At 37.4% G+C, this 18018-nt stretch overlaps 1 protein-coding gene across 2 annotated transcripts in view; it reads right to left on the bottom strand.

The window, feature by feature from the left end:
* TCERG1 (transcription elongation regulator 1) overlaps positions 1 to 18018 on the bottom strand; it is a 61012-nt gene that overhangs the window by 42205 nt on the left and 789 nt on the right. Inside the window, exons 2-6 of one of the 2 annotated variants that reach the window (XM_054718015.1) lie at positions 10791 to 11016; positions 8165 to 8317; positions 6701 to 7172; positions 2281 to 2523; positions 1160 to 1216 (exon numbers count right to left, since the gene is read on the bottom strand). In XM_054718015.1, the coding sequence (XP_054573990.1) occupies positions 1160 to 1216; positions 2281 to 2523; positions 6701 to 7172; positions 8165 to 8317; positions 10791 to 11016 (1151 nt within the window). The remainder of the gene's footprint in view (positions 1 to 1159; positions 1217 to 2280; positions 2524 to 6700; positions 7173 to 8164; positions 8318 to 10790; positions 11017 to 18018) is intronic. The other variant, XM_054718016.1, reaches the window with a different exon arrangement.

Here is an 18018-nt window from a genome sequence, read left to right as displayed (position 1 = left end):
TTACATCCAAATCCCTCCTTTTCACCTTAATGCCAAATTAATATAATCCCTATAATATACAATGAGATAGATGTCACTGTACATAAAACCAAAGATTTGGAAAAGAGAAAAAGCAAGTCTTTTCTTTTAAATATATTTTTATTGATTTCAGAGAGGAAAGGAGAGGGAGAGAGACAGAAATGTGGCAGCCTCCTGCACACCGCCTACTGGGGATTGAGCCTGCTCTCCAGGCATGTGCCCTGACTAGAAATCGAATTGTGACCCGATTCATAGATTGACGCTCAACCACTGAGCCACACCGGCCAGGTTAAGTCTTTTTCTTTTTCACTAAAGTACCTTAGAGGACCAAATTAAAAGAAAAATGAGAAAATGAATGAACATTAATATAAAAGATGCCTTGTTATATAAATAAATATGAATAATCGTTTCTATAGAACACTAGCTCCCTCTCCAAAAAATCGTGTTATCTTGCGCAAAATTTTACAGAGTAACTCAAATTCCCTTCCAAATGACCTACAAAATGCCATTAGGGTCTGCCATTTATTAAATGCCTTTTACTTAAAAACTTCATAGGTACCACCTTATTTGGTCAAATGGTCACCACCATCTGTTCTAACATTTGATGGGTAGGGTCAGAGAAGAAAGACCCTGACATCCAAATGGAACTATAACTGAAAGGATTTTATTGTGACAAAAATTCCACTTTCTATAGAAATGAATTTTGCTATTCTGTACCTTTCACCCACTGGTCCTATTAAAAACCTCTAAAGCAAAATGAAAGTCCTCTCATAGATGATAGCCTTTCACATAATGTTATTATGCAACCTCTCAATTTTCTCTCTACAGAATCAACAACCCCAACTCTCAGACATCACTCAGAATTCAGGATCTAGTCTTAATACTGTCCTTGACCCTAAAGTAGACCAAGATTGCAAGATGTTATCAAGAATATCAAGCTATTCTCTATCAGTTAGTTTTCTACAAAAAGTATGTCCAAAGAGGAAACTAATCCAGCTACTTGTAAATTTAGTTTAGAAAATGAGTAATCCCTATTAGAGAAAACATTTTTGGTTTTATAAACATTATACTGGGCATTTAATTATCGAACACTATGTCAACATGTAAAAAGTACCAAAAAAAAAACAAAAACAACACACACCATCAATTCTTGAAAGTTTTTGGTTTCTTTCTTGCAAGATGAAATTCTGAAAGTGCTCTTTTCAAAGTAGTCACAGGAAAAAAAAACAATAGAGCAATAATGATAATTAAAATGTGCATAAATCTAAGAAACAGCTATATCACAATCCTATTCTTACACAGAAGCTAGTACAACAAAGTGGTAATGATAGTGGGAAAAATGTAAAATTGGGAGACAAGAACCAAAGGTTCTATTAATCTTTGCTACAAATTAGCCCTGTGAACTTTACCTACAGCATAGTTTTCAACTATAATACTAAAATAGACCTCGGATTAAGGATTAAATATGTTTGATAACAGCGAATGCGTTCAAATTAGGATGCCCAACATTATCACTGCTTAATTCATACAAGAATTATATTCCACAATCTTTTCATTCCTTTTCTAGATGTAATGATTTCCCCTAAGACAAAAAAACACAACACAGAACCATGAATTCACCATAATTATCTAAATGTTTAAATGTTTATACTTTACTTCACAATTGTTACAAGGGAAACTTCTGATTTCTATTTTAGATACTTTTTTTTTTTACAGTTAAGTGACTCACATTTTCATTCCAATATAGCATAGTTATTAAGAACATGGTACTTTGATCTGAAATGCCCAGGCTCAAATCCAACACCATCACTTATGAGCTCTGTGTACCTACCTCATAAGAAGGTTGTGGAAATTAAATTAATTACATGTAAAGTGCTCAGAACCATGCACAATATATAATAAATCGCTCAACTTGTGTTACCTATCAATGACTTATGATGTCTCAACTTCATAGACTCAATCCCTTAAAAATACTGCATTTAGGACATATTTACACAAGATAATTGTTTTTAATTCATTGAGGCCATTATCCAAAATGAGTGTAGCTTTAAATGTGGCTCTGATTTTAAGACATGTAAACAACAACAAAAAGGACATTTATCAAAACCGAAGAAAAAATATTGCAGTTAGCCATGAATCATTCAAAAACGTTTCAAACAGGTGAGATTCAAGGCAAATTTCAAATGCAACAGACACATGAGAACAAACTAACTGACAGTATGAAAACATAGCTGGAAAGATTATTATAATCTATTGGTTTACCTGGAAGTGGAATTGGCATGCCAGGAAGGGGAACACGAAACGGAGGTACCATTACTGGTGGAAAAGCAGGTATCGCTGCTGCTGGCTGAGGTACTGAATGAGGGACAGCAGGAGGTAACGTCTGGGGGTGCGGCTGGGGAACGTTTTGCACAGGTGTGGCTGTAGGAGCAGGAGTTGAAACACTAACTGTAGGCGTAGCAACTGAAACAGCAGAACTTGGGGTCTGATCTTGTGTTGTGGGTGCTGATAAAAGATAAAACAAAAATATGTATCACTCCTTCATAAACCATTTTACTCTATTCATTCATCATTCACTCATTCAGTCAGTATTTAAGGGCCCATTCCATGCACTGCAAGAAATTTGTAACAAGGTCTCTGTCTTCAAGAAGCTTGAAAATAGTTAAAAGAAATATAAAATGTAACTAAAATACAAAGAGAAATGGGATAAATGTATAGGCATGTAAACCAAGACCCAAAGACCATTTTTAACAGAGAGGTACAGAAAATTTTATGCTGTGATGGCAGACCTTGATAGATTAGGATTTCAACAAGGAAAATGACAAAGTGGAAAGAGAAAATAAGTAGTGGGAATAAATAAAAGCAAAGATTAGGAAACAACCAGGAACTATTTATGAAACAGAAGGCAAGCAGTCAACCAGTAAAACACTAGGCATACCAACAGAACTAGTGAGTTATGGCTGGAAAAGTAGGCCAGAGACACAAAGTAGAAGGCCTTGAACAAAAGACTAAGGAGTATGTACTTTACTAGGTAGGGGAAGGAAAGAACTTATATAAATGTAGAAAAATGATCTAAAAGAATGCACACCAAAACACATTAACTCATTACATCTGTGTATATGTGCCTTTCACTTTTTACATATGCTTCTTTAGACTTTGAATTTTTAACAAGAATGTATTCACGTGTAATTTGTGTGATTTCGTGAATGTAAAAGAGGTGTGGGGAGGCTGAATTAAGGTTTCTGTTTTGAAGAATAATCAGTGTTCATTTGATGAATTAACTTGGCAGATGCATAAGAAAAAAGAAATAACAAAGGTGGGAAAATAAATTTCAACATATCTGGAATTGTCCCAGCAAAAAAGAACAGAGAGAAAAAGAAATGCAATAACTAATGACTGACTGGATAGAAACAAATGGAATAAAAAAACAACTTGGGTTTCTCTATAATTATTTCAAAAGAAAATAAAAAACTCAGGTTTCCAGTATAAGAGACCAAGAGAATGAGAAATTCAGAATAATTTGGTTAGGCTAATATGTTATTTCTAAATATCAAAATTAAAACATTTTATCCCTAGTAATTACATTCACAATCAAATTGTGACCTAAAAATAAAATTCCTATTTCTTAAAGTTTCAGTTCTCAAATATTACAAAATATTTTGTTATTTATTCATAACCCAAAACAAAAATTCATTTTGGTGATTCATTGGTAAGAAATACTTCATCTTTCTCTTGTTATAAAGAAAAATGTCAAACTCTACCTATATTGAACTAAGAATAAATTTATTAAATTAAATATAAAAAAGGAGTGCTTTCCTAATATTTTATTCTAAGGAAAAGCACACTGTTTAACACAAATCACCCGGTACTCCAACTGACAACAAAATTTGTCAGTATCTTTTTTTCAGCACCTAATAATGAAAAAACTCACTTAGGCTGGGAAGATGTGAGCAATTTCATACTTGTTAATAAGGGACTCACCTTGGCTAAATAGACAGCAGGGCCAAACAAGTATCTTCAGGGGCCCAGGAATGAATTGTTGGTCTAGCATAGACCTAGCCTTAGGGTACAGTATCATATTAATATAATTTTATAACATTGTGAAAAATACAAATTACATGCAACATTTGCCCAGTCCCATACACATACCATTTAGCATTTGTAATCTATTGTAATGGCTGAAAATATATCTAGTTATTCTTCCCAACTTCTCTGAGAAGTAGGATTTATCAGCATTTTTCACAAACTTGAACAGGATAAAATGAGTTTATATTCAACTGGAGTTCAAATTATAAATATCTTAATTTTTATTTCCATTTTCCCAGGTCTATACTACAGTTCACAGAATTACATCTTTTAAAAATATTACGGTAATAGTATGTAGATATAATTACCAAAGTTTTGTACAAATTACTGTAGTCAGAAAATAAAATGTTATAAAGGCATCAAATTTCAAGTGGAAAGGAATACCAATGGAGATGGCAAAAAGTATTTAATTCAACCCATTTCTCTTGCTGATACAGGATTTTCTAATTTGATTAGTGGCGATAAGTCATGAGAGAAAAAGGATAAAGGCAATAAAAGAATTAAATGGAAACTAGGAAAATGGCAGCTAGGACTTTATAGTAGATAAATTCCTACTAATTCTATCAGCTAAAATAACTGAAACACTAGGTCTCAAAATTTATACTAATCCAGCCTCAGATCTCAACTAAAAAAGATAAGTGACTGCAACAACAGATGGAGAAATTTTAATTACTGTAGCATGACAATACTTCATGACAATGAATCAAGTAAAATAAAAATAGACATCAGGAATACTCAGAAAGACATCAAAATTGATGTTTCAAAGCAGTAAAAAGAACATGATTTTGCTATTCTGTCCTTAGAATAAAGGCCTCCCAATCACTGAAGGGGAGTGCAAAAAATGACAAATCGGAGTGTTCTGAAAAGAATAGTTGATAATCACAAGATAGCTATGGACCTGAAGACCATCCTGATATAGAAATGGAATGTACATAGGATAAAGTATTTGGCTACCCATTATCCTTAAAACAAAGTAGTTCTCCTTCCTAAGGCAGAAAACAAAACAGCAGAGCCTCCACATAGAACCACACTGCTTTTATTAATCCCCCTCTCCCATTACCACCACAGGCACCCCATATAAGCAGGCAGTTTTCTGCCTTGCCACTTAGGTTTTAGAAGCACTAGCCTATAAAAGGGCAAAGACCCTAAACCAGCTAGTTGTTAACTTCCATATCAGAATTCACTGTTATATTTCCATATCAGAATTTATCTTCCTATTAAGTACATTTTTGTCTAAAAATTATCAAATAGGGCCTTTAAAAAAACTGCCTCCACATTACACCTACCTTATTCTTATAGGTTACTTCTTGTATCAATAAAATAAAGTCAAATTTAATTCTATTATTAAATTTCCCTAATATACATATTCCTTACAATGTACTATATACTAATAATTCCCCAGTCCCTAAAATATTGGGGAAAGGGACACTTTTTATTTTCTTATTCTCATCTCTATTATCCATGTAGCAAAATAATCCAAATTGTAATAACCTTGTGGAGACATGTATTTTCATAACTACCATAAATAATCAAAACAATAAAATCATTATTTAAATATTCTGGGGCTCAATCTCAGCTGTAGAATAAGTAGCAACAAATAAAAAGTAGTGGTATAAATATTAATGACAATCTTTTAAGCATACTAATATATTCTTCTTTCTTCATCCCTAAAAACTGCTATTAAGCACCTCTCATATTTTAGAAAAGATCTAACCTTTGGGCCTCTGTAACTTTATACCTGAAAATTCTCTTACCCTTTTGACCACTTCTTTTTCAACTCCTCATTTCATCTGCCTAATGTCCTATTATAGGATCTATTCACCTCTAAATGAGATTACTGAAAAGTTCCTAATAAGTTTCCAATTTCAACACTACCCAAAAAATGAGCATCAGAAAAATCTCCCAGAACACTGCATTTCTGCAGGCTCCCTATTGCCTGCTTGACTCACCCATTTGCCTGGTTCTTAAAACTCTTCATAATCTGATCTCACTCTTATTTATTAACCAATATAAACCTTCCCACCTCAAAAGAGTACCTTAACAATCCCCCAAACTACACTTATACTCATTTCCTGAACTTTATGCTGTTCCTCTCTACTTAAGAGACCTCTCCTTACTTTTGAACTTACTCAAATTCTACCACAAATACTTCATGATCAACCTGAATACCCATGCAATCCACCGACCTGTCTCTCAGTTTTCTCAAATTGTTACACCTTCTATTTTCGCTGTAAATTTTGCACACTATTTTACATACATTATGCTGGCCTCCTCAATTAGAAAAACTGGACGTTCTGTAAGATAGGGACCAAGACTTCCACTTATTTTGCAAAGCTTACAGCACCCAGCATTACTGTTAGCCAAGTTGAATAGCTAACTGCACTTCCCCAGTTTAGCTTCATGAATTGCAACTGGGCAAATAATTTCTTCTACTAATGTAAATTTCTGTTCTTCTTTCATCAAAAGTCTTATGTCAAAAATGTTTAATAATAACATCAAGGATAATACCTGAAACACTAGGATCATTTTAGAATGCAGTCCCTACTTGATCATTTCCCTAGCTGCTAAATAAAAACACATGCTGACTGGTACTCACTTGATACTGTCTGCGAAACCGAAGAGGCAGTTGTCGTGGTAGAGGTGGTAGAGGATGGGGTGGATGATGATGTTGAGGTGGATACTGCAGATGCTGGGCTACTGGTCGTAGGGGTGGAAGCTCCTACTGCTTGTGCTTGCACTTGCGCCTGGGCCTGGGCCTGGGCCTGAGCCTGAGCCTGAGCCTGAGCCTGTGCTTGCGCCTGGGCCTGGGCCTGTGCTTGCGCTTGTGCCTGAGCCTGAGCCTGGGCCTGGGCCTGGGCCTGGGCCTGGGCCTGGGCCTGAGCCTGCGCCTGCGCCTGTGCCTGTGCCTGCGCCTGCGCCTGGGCTTGGGCTTGGGCCTGGGCCTGGGCCTGGGCCTGAACCTGGGCCTGGGCTGCAAGCATAGGTGTCAGTTCTGACTGCTGAATAACCTTAACTCCATCTGGCTTGCTCCAGGCAGATTCACGTGTCCGAGCATTATAATAATAAACCTGCAGAGGAAGCAAAATCACTGGTATCATAGAATCTGTCAACTGTCATTAAAAACAGGTAATGCAACTATATTTTGCCTTAAAATTAAGTTACTGGGGGAAATAAAACTTAGAAAAGAGAAAACATATCAAAACTGGCTGCTCACATTATTATGCTACCATAGGTAATTTTTCCCTTTTTCCCCTTCCAATTTTCTATAATGAGCACACTATATTTTTAACACATACATTATTTTTGTGCAGTTAATATTGCTATCCTTAGAAAGCCCTGCTTGCAAAGTTGACCCTTGGCTGGCATCTGGGAACTTGGATTTGGGAGGGTTACCACCATTCCCTAACTGGTAAGAACAGCAGCTCACTGTGCCTAAACTGTTTACACAAAAATGCAGTTCATGCTAAATATCTGCTTTCCCTCTGGGAGTCTGGAATTTTGGTATGTGCTAAGCAAAGGGTGCCAGTCCCCAATGAAATCCCTTGACTCAGATGAGCTTCTCTGGTAGACAACCCTTCAAGTATGTTGTCACAATTCCATGCTGGAGAAATTATACATATTCTATGTGCTTCCAAAGAGTGGACTCTTAGAAGCTTGTGATTCACTTCCTATAGACTCCGTCCCATCACCTTTTTCTCTTTGCTGGTTTTGCTTTGTATCCTTCCACTGCAATTAGTCTTAGCTGTGGGTACAGCTACATGCTGAGTCCTGTGAGTCTTCCTAGTGAATACTAAACCTTAGAGTTGTTTTGAGGAGCCATAATACATATTTAAAATACAAGCTTCCAGAATCACAGGTAAACAGATATGTAAGCATTCTAGTCTAGCGTGGAAGTCCAATCCACTAAGCCTTTCATCAAGCCGTACCCCACGCCCTGCTTACCCCAAGCTCATTCTTAATTGGCGAGAATATTCTCATTGATCTCAATCTGCCAGAACTCTTTAAGTTTTACTCTTCTGTCACTAAGGAGTTAACAACCTAAATATATTTTTTAATTTACCTTCCCATCTGGCGTTTTATTTTCAACCCATATCTCCTCAGTAGGAGGCAGTGCTGGAGTACCAGGGGCAGTCACAGGAGGCATTCCTGGCGGAAACATCATACCCGGAGGAGGAGGCATGGTTCCCATGGGTGGAGGCATGAAAGGCGGTCTCTGTTAATTCACAAGAACAGTAATGGTCACTTGTATTTATCTTTTTTCCTTTCAAATTATTACTAAATTCTACCCCAAAGTAAAGTACTATAAGAGCAACCAAACTAGCTTTACAGTCCATTCAAATACACTCATCTAGGATGCATAAGCAAAGTTTCTCTGGAACAAAAATGATTACTAAACAGATTGGAAAGAAATACAACAACATATAGTAGTTATCTCTGGGTAATAGCATTATGGGTGAATTTTGCTTTATTATTTACACTTGAACTGCATATTTCACACACGAGGCACTAGATTACTTTCAGAAGAAAATAAGTGACTTTTGTATCTTTTTAAATACCAGGCACACCAATGCTTCCACCTTTCACTTCAATAAGAACCAACCAAAGGAGAAACATTATTTTACAGGTAACATAGCAACAACTAAAAAAGAAAAATTGAATATAGCTAATCTTTTTTCCTATAAGAAAAAAATATTAGCTAGAAAAATATTCATCATTTTCTATTTTTCAAATAATAGTAACAATAAGTAGCTCACTAATGACATGAACATCAGTTAAGTTTAAAAGATATAGTAAAATTAATTACCCATTTTACCTTTAGTGAAAAATAAGAATTTAAACGGTATATGCTGCAATTTTTTTAATTTCCTAGAGCTATTACTAATTCAATCATATCTCTGATAATTCCTTCACGATCATTCTTCAATGATTATTGACACAACATTAAGATTCTGAGCCACACAATTCAACTGTAACTACTATACTTTACTTACTAAAGCAGACAAGTGGTCTAACATTTCAACAACAGGTTTTGAATGGGGATTAAAAGATATCCTCTTTAATATACAACAATAAATTTCAGTTATCCAAAGCATCTTAATCTGGATAATGGAACTAACACCATGCTAATAATGTGAAACTGTACTTCATTTTCTTTCCCATACTTCAGATTTTTTTTTTTTAAATCAGTTTAGTGTCTTTCAAACATCAGCACAGACTCACATTCTATAAAATATCCACCCCAAATATGTCTCATGCACATTGAACTGGATATCAGTTTGATTTAATGTAAAACCACACAATTATATATCAAGACCAAGAAATGCATCACAACATTGGAAAGTATCCCATTACAACATCTGATATATTTCCATTAGAGGGTTACATCAGTCCATTACATTTTATAATATTCTGCAAGTATGTTTAACTCTTAAAGGCTCAAATTAGAATAAATTCATATGTAACAAGTTATACCAGAGACAGGTCAAAAATCTATTTCTTATTCTAATCTCAGAGAAAATATAAAACTTTTTAACAATTTGTTTAAGGGGGTAGGAGCTATTCATTACTAGGAAGGCAATAAAATTATTAAGTATTAAAACCTGTGTCTCTTCCATAAATATGACCCTATCTAAATAGAGTTAACATCACTCCAGTAGTACTTTATTATCTTTTGCTACTTTTAGTGAGTTCATTCTTGATTATCTAAACTAATGGAAGATAGATGATACCACTATATTTATTTGATTTCGGAACAGTATAGGCTGGATAAACTAAGAAAACAGAGATACATACCCAAACAAAAGCAGTACAACCTAAAAAGTAGATGTTTAAGAGAGGCCACCTTCATGACCTAATTTCAGACAGTAATTGAGTCTATATATACTAGAGAGGGATCTGTGCCTCAGGTTAAAATACCAGAAAATTTTCTACTTAAAGAAATCCCACAATTCTATTTCTAAAACTATAAAATAACCTCCTCTGTCCCCCAGGGAAGAAAAATATTCAAACAATGTGCTTACAAAATGCATTTGTTCTAGATTCTATCCTAGGCTTCAATTGTGGCAAGAATTGCTCAGAATATATATATATACATATGTATGTATACTTAATGATAAAATGTACCATTGAAAAATAAATAGTGCCCAACTGGAGTGGCTCAATGGTTGAGCATCGACCTATGAACCAGGCAGCCATGCTTCTGTCAGGGCACATGCCCAGGGTTGTAGGCTCGATCCCCAGTAGGGGGTGTGCAGGAGGCAGCCGATCAATGATTCTCTCTCATCATTGATGTTGTTGCTCTCGCTCTCTCCCTTTCTCTCTAAAATCAATAAAAATATATTTTAAAAATAATAAAATACTAAAACAGAAAAATAAATAGCAATAACTAAAATAGTTATACCTTTAAAATTCAAACTTCATTTCCCGTAAAGAAGATGGATTACTAAAGACAATTCTCAGAGATAAAGGCAGGTAAGAAATACTCTATTTAATCCTAGTAGTGTATTTTTCTATCTAAATTCCCATTCTGAATTTCTATTCAAAACCACTGCTTTTGGAGCAACAAGTTAATATATGGATTATATTTTCCTATAAAGTGAAACTAAGAAGACAGTTTTTAAGGCAAAACTGACATGTAATATTAATATTAACAACAATGAAGAAATGACAACCTCTATATTCTTTACCTGAAGGTGTGGAGGGCCCATAGGCGGAGGAATCCCTCCTGGAGGAGGCATTGGTGGCATATTAGGATCAAAAGGAGGACGTCCAAAGGGAGGCCGAGGTGGCGGAGGAGGGCCTCGCATCATACCGAAAGGTGGAGGAGGTCGCATGAGAGGTGGTGGGCCTCGCATCACTGCATTAGGTGGGGGAGCTGGGCCTCGAAACCTCAAGGCCTGCTGTTGAGCCATCCTGTGGGAAAAACAATGAATTAATTTCTTTCTCAAAATTACAAAAATGTAGTTACTGATCTCTAATTACATCGAATTCAATAGGCCCTTAAGAACAAGTGGAGTTGGAAAGGCATAATTTTGCAACCATCACAGTAAAAGTGCATCAGTAAGAATGAGCAATGGACACCAAATCTAGGAGGAAAGCTGGATGAAGAGGATATGCAGATGATCTTAAAATGTCTCCTCACATGCTGCTTATGATTGCAAGGGGAGATGAAAAAAATACTATGTAATAGGAAATCATGCAACACCTTGACCAGTGGATCTACATTAATATCATCTAAAAAGGACAGACGGACATCATGTGACTGAGAGGAACACATCACCTATTTCAGGCAAGAATGTATACCCTCAAATTAATAACGATGAAATAGTAGACAAACACAAAAAAAGGAATGTTCTATTTAAAAGGGGAAAGCAGAGAATATATTCTTCAAAAATGTGGATATTATACATAAAGGACAAAGGCAGGCTGTGGAAATGTAAAGGAGCTAAAGAGACATGACAACACAACATTAATTCTATACCAAATCCTATCCTAAGGGGAAGAAATGCTATAAAAAAAACACTGGATTAATGGACAACACTAGAATACGAACAATAGATTAAAGTATTGTATCACTGTAAATTTATGAAGTTGGTAACTGTATTTAGGCAAAATACTTCTATTCTTAGAAAATGCATATTTAAGTATTTAAAAGTAAAGGGCCTAAGATACATAAGTATATGTATCTTACCCTCAAACAGTTCAGAGTAACAGAGCATGCATGAGGGCAAATAATAAGGCAGATGAGGTAAAATATTAATACCAAGTATACTATCTTTATTTTTTGCAACTTTTGATAAGTTTTAAAGTACTTCCAAATACAAAGTTTTTACAGGGGCGGAGGGTAGCAGGCTTACGAGATCACTAGTATTCTCTACCTAAACGGAAAGCCTTTCTCTACACTGCACCCTACCCAACCCTTCAATCTCTAGCTAAAACACCCTGGCTTATTTTCTCTATGGTATATAAGCAGATACATAGTATTACATGTTATTATCTATCTCCCTCTCACAAATGCTTTTTAAAAAAATTAAAATTATTCACTCTTAAAAGTAATTACTATGTGTCAAGCAGTGCTCTAAGCTCTTTTTAAGTCCTTTAATCATCGTAACAACCCTATGAGATATATATTATCAACCTCATTTTATACATGAGGACACTAAAGCAAGTTGAAGTCAAATAATTTGCCCAAGGCCACACAGCTGGTTGAGTGGAAAAGCCAGGATTCAAATGCAGGCAAATATCTCTTAAACACTACCCGACAGTGTATGTAAGCTCCTTTAGAGTAGGAACTCTGTCTGTCCTATTCATCCTTACATCCCCTGTACATAGTTAGGTCTGCACATAGTAGGCCTCAATAAATATTTGTTGAATGAACCAATGAATGCCTACATAGGGGATACTGTACCTACACTACCTCACAAGTAGGGTATGTAGAATCTTATAAACATTATCTATATATATAAAAGCCTAAGCGACCATTTGACCGTAGCAATGATACATACTGACCACCAGGGGGCAGACGCTCAGTGCACAGGCATGGAAACATGGAACAGACTGATGAATCTCAAAGGGGAGGGGGGAGGAGAGAGTACAGGAAGAGATTAACCAAAAATCTTATATGCATATTAGCGGCCCGGTGCACGGATTCACGCACCGGTGGGGTCCTTCAGCCTGGACTGCAGGGATCAGGCTGAAACCAGCCTGGTGCAGAGATTCGTGTACTTGTGTGGTCCCTCGGCCTGGCCTGCAGGGATTGGGCTGAAACTGGCTCTCTGACATCCCCCGAGGGGGTCCCGGATTGTGAGAGAGTGCAGGCCAGACCGAAGGACCCCACCAGTGCATGAATCCGTGCACCGGGCCTCTAGTTTTTACTATAATTTGCCATAGTCAATTGAGTACCTACCTATCAGTCTTCCCAGTAGCTACTATAAATCTCTCCATTATTCATGAAATGTACATTTCTGTGCTCAAGAAAAAATTAGCAATTACACTAGGTTGTTTTTGCTTTTGTTATCCTCACTGGAGGATATTTTTTCCATTGATTTTTAGGGAGAGTAGAGAGGAGAGAGGGAAAGACAGAAACATCAATGTGAGAGAAGCACATTGATTGGTTGCTTCCTGCACAAGCCCTGACCAGGGCCCAGGCCGGGAAGGAGCCTGCAACCATGCTGCAACCAAGTACATGCCCTTGACCAGAATCGAACCCATAACCTTACCCAGGACACTTTGGTCTGTCCCCAGGCCGACACTCTATCCACTGAGCCAAATCGGCTAGGGCAACAATTATATTCTTTATGTATATTTGAAGATAATCATTCTTATATTCTCTTCTCACCAGGCTCTCCCAACTTTCCCACACTTCAACTCTGCTTAAAATTAAACTTAGAAGTTTTTCTACATTTTCCATATCACAGTTCAAGTCTGACATAAAAAATCCTAATAAAGAACCAATTTTCCTTCTAGAATACTAGGGTTGTAAACATCCAGAATGCATATACCAACTGTATTTAACCAAATTTGCAAATGATCCTATCTCAAAGTATAAGTTAATAACCATGACTGAAAAGAGGAGTATGGATTATATCAGATTAGTCTTTCTCAAATTATATGTATTCCTAAAAGACACATGGCTACCATTACTGAAGAAATAACCTTTTATATAGAAACAAAGTTAACCATCAAGGAAAGATATTCTGTTTCAGCCTTGAGTTAATAATGTACCTTAATCTTAGGTTTCCTTTGAATCTGCCTCTCCCCTTTAAAAAAAAAATCAACAGTACTTATTTCTTCGGAATGTCACACTTCCTAGTTATAGCTTGAAGTTAAACATTTAGGCTCTAGAATGATGAAAAAGTCAAATCAGGGCTCTGCCTTTTGTTGTCAAACTAGTTACATAATTCTGAGTCTGAGAATACTCAGATGTAAATGAGCTGGGGAATAAAAATAAAACCTATCTCATATCCCTATTCAATGAGATAATCCCTGTGAAACAGAGTACTTAATACACACTAAACCACTTTAACTATCACTACTTTCATTCCCCCAAAAACCTTGCACTCTACTTATAAAAGACACTTGGGCCCTAACGGGTGTGGCTCAGTTGGATCAGCCAAATCCATGCACCAAAAGCTTGCCAGGTGGACTCCCAGCCAGGGTTGCAGGCTCAATCACCAGTAGGGGGCAGCTGATGGATGTTTATCTCTCACATCAATGTTTCTCTCTCTCTCTCTCTCCTTTCTTTTCTTCTCTAAAAATCAATAAAAACATTTTTTTAAAGGCACTTAGTTGTCAATTTGACTAAATGTCTTTCAAAAGTCTGCCACTAAAATAGAGACAGAATTCACATAATTTCCTCCATCGGCATCTTAAAGTTGCCATTTTCTGATGCCAGATATGTCTAGTACCTGTGCTGAGCTCTTCACACACACTGCTTCATTGCAGGCAACTTACCAGAACCTGCAGTGAGGATTAAATGAGCTAATAAAGTATGTGTAACAGCACCTAGCACATTAGTGCTCTCTAAGTACAGCTTTTATCACTGTTACAATAACATTAGTATAGTAATAGTACTAGTAAGTTTTAATGGTATTAATGTCAGTAACAGTGTAGCTACTATTACTATAATTATTATCAGGCTCTACATAACCTGCCTCTTGTTGACCTGTCTACAGACTCGAGCCTTTTTTTTTTTTTTATGCTCACCTGAGGATATTTTTCCATTGATTTTTAGAGAGAGTGGAAGGGAGAAGGAAGGATAGAGAGAAACATTGATTGGTTGCCTCCCAAATGCAACCTGACCAGGATTGGGAGCTCGCAACCAAGGTATGTGCCCTTGACCGGAATCGAACTCAGGACCCTTCAGTTCGCAGGCCTACGCCCTATCCACTGAGCCAAACCGGGTAGGGCTCCAGCCTTCTTTTTTGATCAAATACTTCAAGTTCATTTACCTTGAGGCCTCTGCCCTTATTGTTCCCTCTGCCTGGAATGCTTTTCCCCAGATCATTATATAACTGGCTCCTTTAAATTATCAGTTTTAGTTCCTCAAACTCCTTTCCCACCCTCAGCCTCTCCCAGACCCTCTCTGGCTCATTACCCAATTTGAGTTTTCTTAAAATATATTTTTATTTATTTCAGAGAGGAAGGAAGAGGGAGAGAGAGATAGAAACATCAATGGTAAGAATCATCGATTGGCAGCCTCCTGCACTCCCCTTACCGGGGATCAAGCCCATAGCCCGTGCTGCATGTGACCAGACTGGGAATGGAACAGTGACCTCCTAGTTCAGAGATTGACACTCAACCACAAAGCCACACCAGCTGGACCCAATTTGAATGTTAAATTATGATAAACTAGAGGCCTGGTGCACAAATTCATGCATGGGTGGGGTCTGGCCGGCCCGCCCCTATGGGGGTCCATCGGGCCAGGCCGGCTGGGGGGGCCGATAGGGGCCCGGATCAGGCTGGTTGGCTGCCACAGTGCACATCATAGCCACCGGTCATTCTGGTTGTTCCACCATTCCGGTCGCTAGACTTTTATATATATGATGCTAAGAAGAAACCTCTCACTTGCTTACTTTTGTATTATACCCACTAATATGTAGTTTTCCCTTAGTATACTGCTGCTTTCCAGTGTAGAGGATGGTGGGTGCTCAAATGTTATTGTTTTGATGGCCAGAGAGAAGGGGGGTGTTGGCGGGGACTGGGTGGAGATGGGCAAGGAGGGAAGGGGATGGGGACATCTTCAACAGTGTTAATAAAAATAAAGTTTTTTAAAAAAGAAGCCCTGGTTGGTTTGGCTCAGTGGATAGAGTGTTGGCATGTGGACCAAAGGGTCCTGGGTTCAATTCCAGTCAAGGGCACATACCTGGGTTGCGGGCTTGATCCCCAGTGGGGGGCATGCAGAAGGCAGCCAATCAATGATTCTCTCTCATCAATGATATTTCTCTTTCTCTCTCTCTCTCTCCCTCCCTTCCTTTCTGAAATCAATAAAAATATATTTTTTTAAAAAAGAAAAAATTGTTTTAATAATGACAGTGAACACTGGGTATTTCCTATATGCCAAGAACGATTACATGGACATTATTTGCACCAACTCTTTTTATCCTCACAGCAATACATTGAGGTAAGTTTGGCACAATTTTTACAGAGGAAACTATGTCACAGAAAAATAACTTGTTTAAGGTACTAGTCAGTGGTAACACCAGTGTAATCTTATTCTTGTTTTACAATTAAGGAAATTTAGACTGGAAGTACCTTGTCATAAGGCATTAATAGGTAAACTAAGGCCCTGGGTAAAGGATCTATACAAATATGACTCTAAAAGTTATCTTAACAGTCCTCAACATAAAGGAATGAATAACATTTGGATCTCCAAATAAATTTTGTCTGTTGCAGGTTATTTGCATTCCTACCACTTTCAACCTTTTTGGAAAACAGAAGACTACTTGCAAAAAGAGAAACAATTTTTTTTTTTACAAGAACAAATGTATTTCTCTAAGGTACTCTATCTAGATATGCAATCCCGCACTGGTGAAGACAAGACTGCAAATACTTTAACAGGAGAGGCAAAATGGGAAGATGCTACTGACATATGGGAGGCCAATCCAGACTCTGCCAATTACTCAGTGACCTTGTATAAGTCACTTCCCACTCATTTGATGTGGCTAGTTTAATTCAAAATTTAGATCAATCTTAATTAGTATGGATGCTCCAAAGGATTTTGGTCTGGTTCAAGGCTCTACTGCCAGCACCTAGGTCAGTGACTGTCACATAGCACACAATAAATTTGGTTCTAATAAGCAAACCATCTCTAAATCACCTATATTCATTTATTACCATAGAGCTACTGAACACTTTATTTGCCAGACACGGATAGACATACACACCACAAAATACCTTCATGATACACATGATACATATACGAAAACTAAGGCCCAATTTCTGCCATCAAAAAGACCGCATAAACAGCCAATTTATCTTAAACCACGAAAAGTGCTAAAATAATGGTCTGTACAACATGCTTTGGAAGCAACTTCCAACCCAAGAGGCTAGGCATACGATATTTGCAACGGAACACCTAATTTAAAGCCCTTCTCAAATCAGTTTTGCATCAACGTCTAGACTATTGTTAATAAAATCTAAAAGGCTGCTCATTGTAAAGCTGAAGATACTACACTCTCTGAAATGCAAAGGAATGCTCCCAAATAAATTCAGGTGACCTTGAGATCAGAACCAGGAATAATAAACCTTCCTATCACTGACACTGGCAATGCACCTTCATCACTCATTACCAAAGAGAATACATGGGGTTTCAAGGATTTGAGATTCATCTCTGAGGTAAGACAAGATCTCACTCCTGGCAAAGTAGGGATTTCTGTGTGTGACAACTCAGAATCTAAAACCTTGAAAAACAAACCCCATTTCCTGACTCAATTCCATCTTGAGCTCTAGACAATACCAGACTGCCCCATAACCCCTGCTCTTTTTCCTCTTCAGATGCTGACAATGGCACAATTCGGAATGGGAGCTGAACGTCTGAAATGACATTTTCCCCATCCAGGAAAAAAAAAAAAAAAAAAGTCTCAAATACCCAGAAAGCTTAGTACCTCTTTTTATTCTCCCTGACTAAAGGTGTGTTTTTGTTGTTTGTTTGTTTTTTCCAGGACACTTTTACTTGACAAAAATCTTAATCACGAACCCCGTAGGCCTCGGGGCACCAGAAGACGAAAGGTCACTGACCTCCTTAAGGGCAAAGGCGTGATGGAGACCGCAGGCTCGGAGCCCGACCGCCTGGCTGCCGAGGCCACTTCCTGGAGCTACCATTGCACACCTTCGCGACCTCGTCCTACCGCCTCAACTGCTCCCTGCCTCAGTTTCCCCACCTGCGCCACGGGCAAGAAGAGGCTTAACTCAAGA

This window comes from Eptesicus fuscus, chromosome 6, assembly GCF_027574615.1.
Source record: "Eptesicus fuscus isolate TK198812 chromosome 6, DD_ASM_mEF_20220401, whole genome shotgun sequence".
Taxonomy (NCBI): Eukaryota; Metazoa; Chordata; class Mammalia; order Chiroptera; family Vespertilionidae; genus Eptesicus; species Eptesicus fuscus.
The sequence above is the reverse complement of the archived record's forward strand: the minus strand, read 5'-3'. Positions and strand labels throughout refer to the sequence as shown.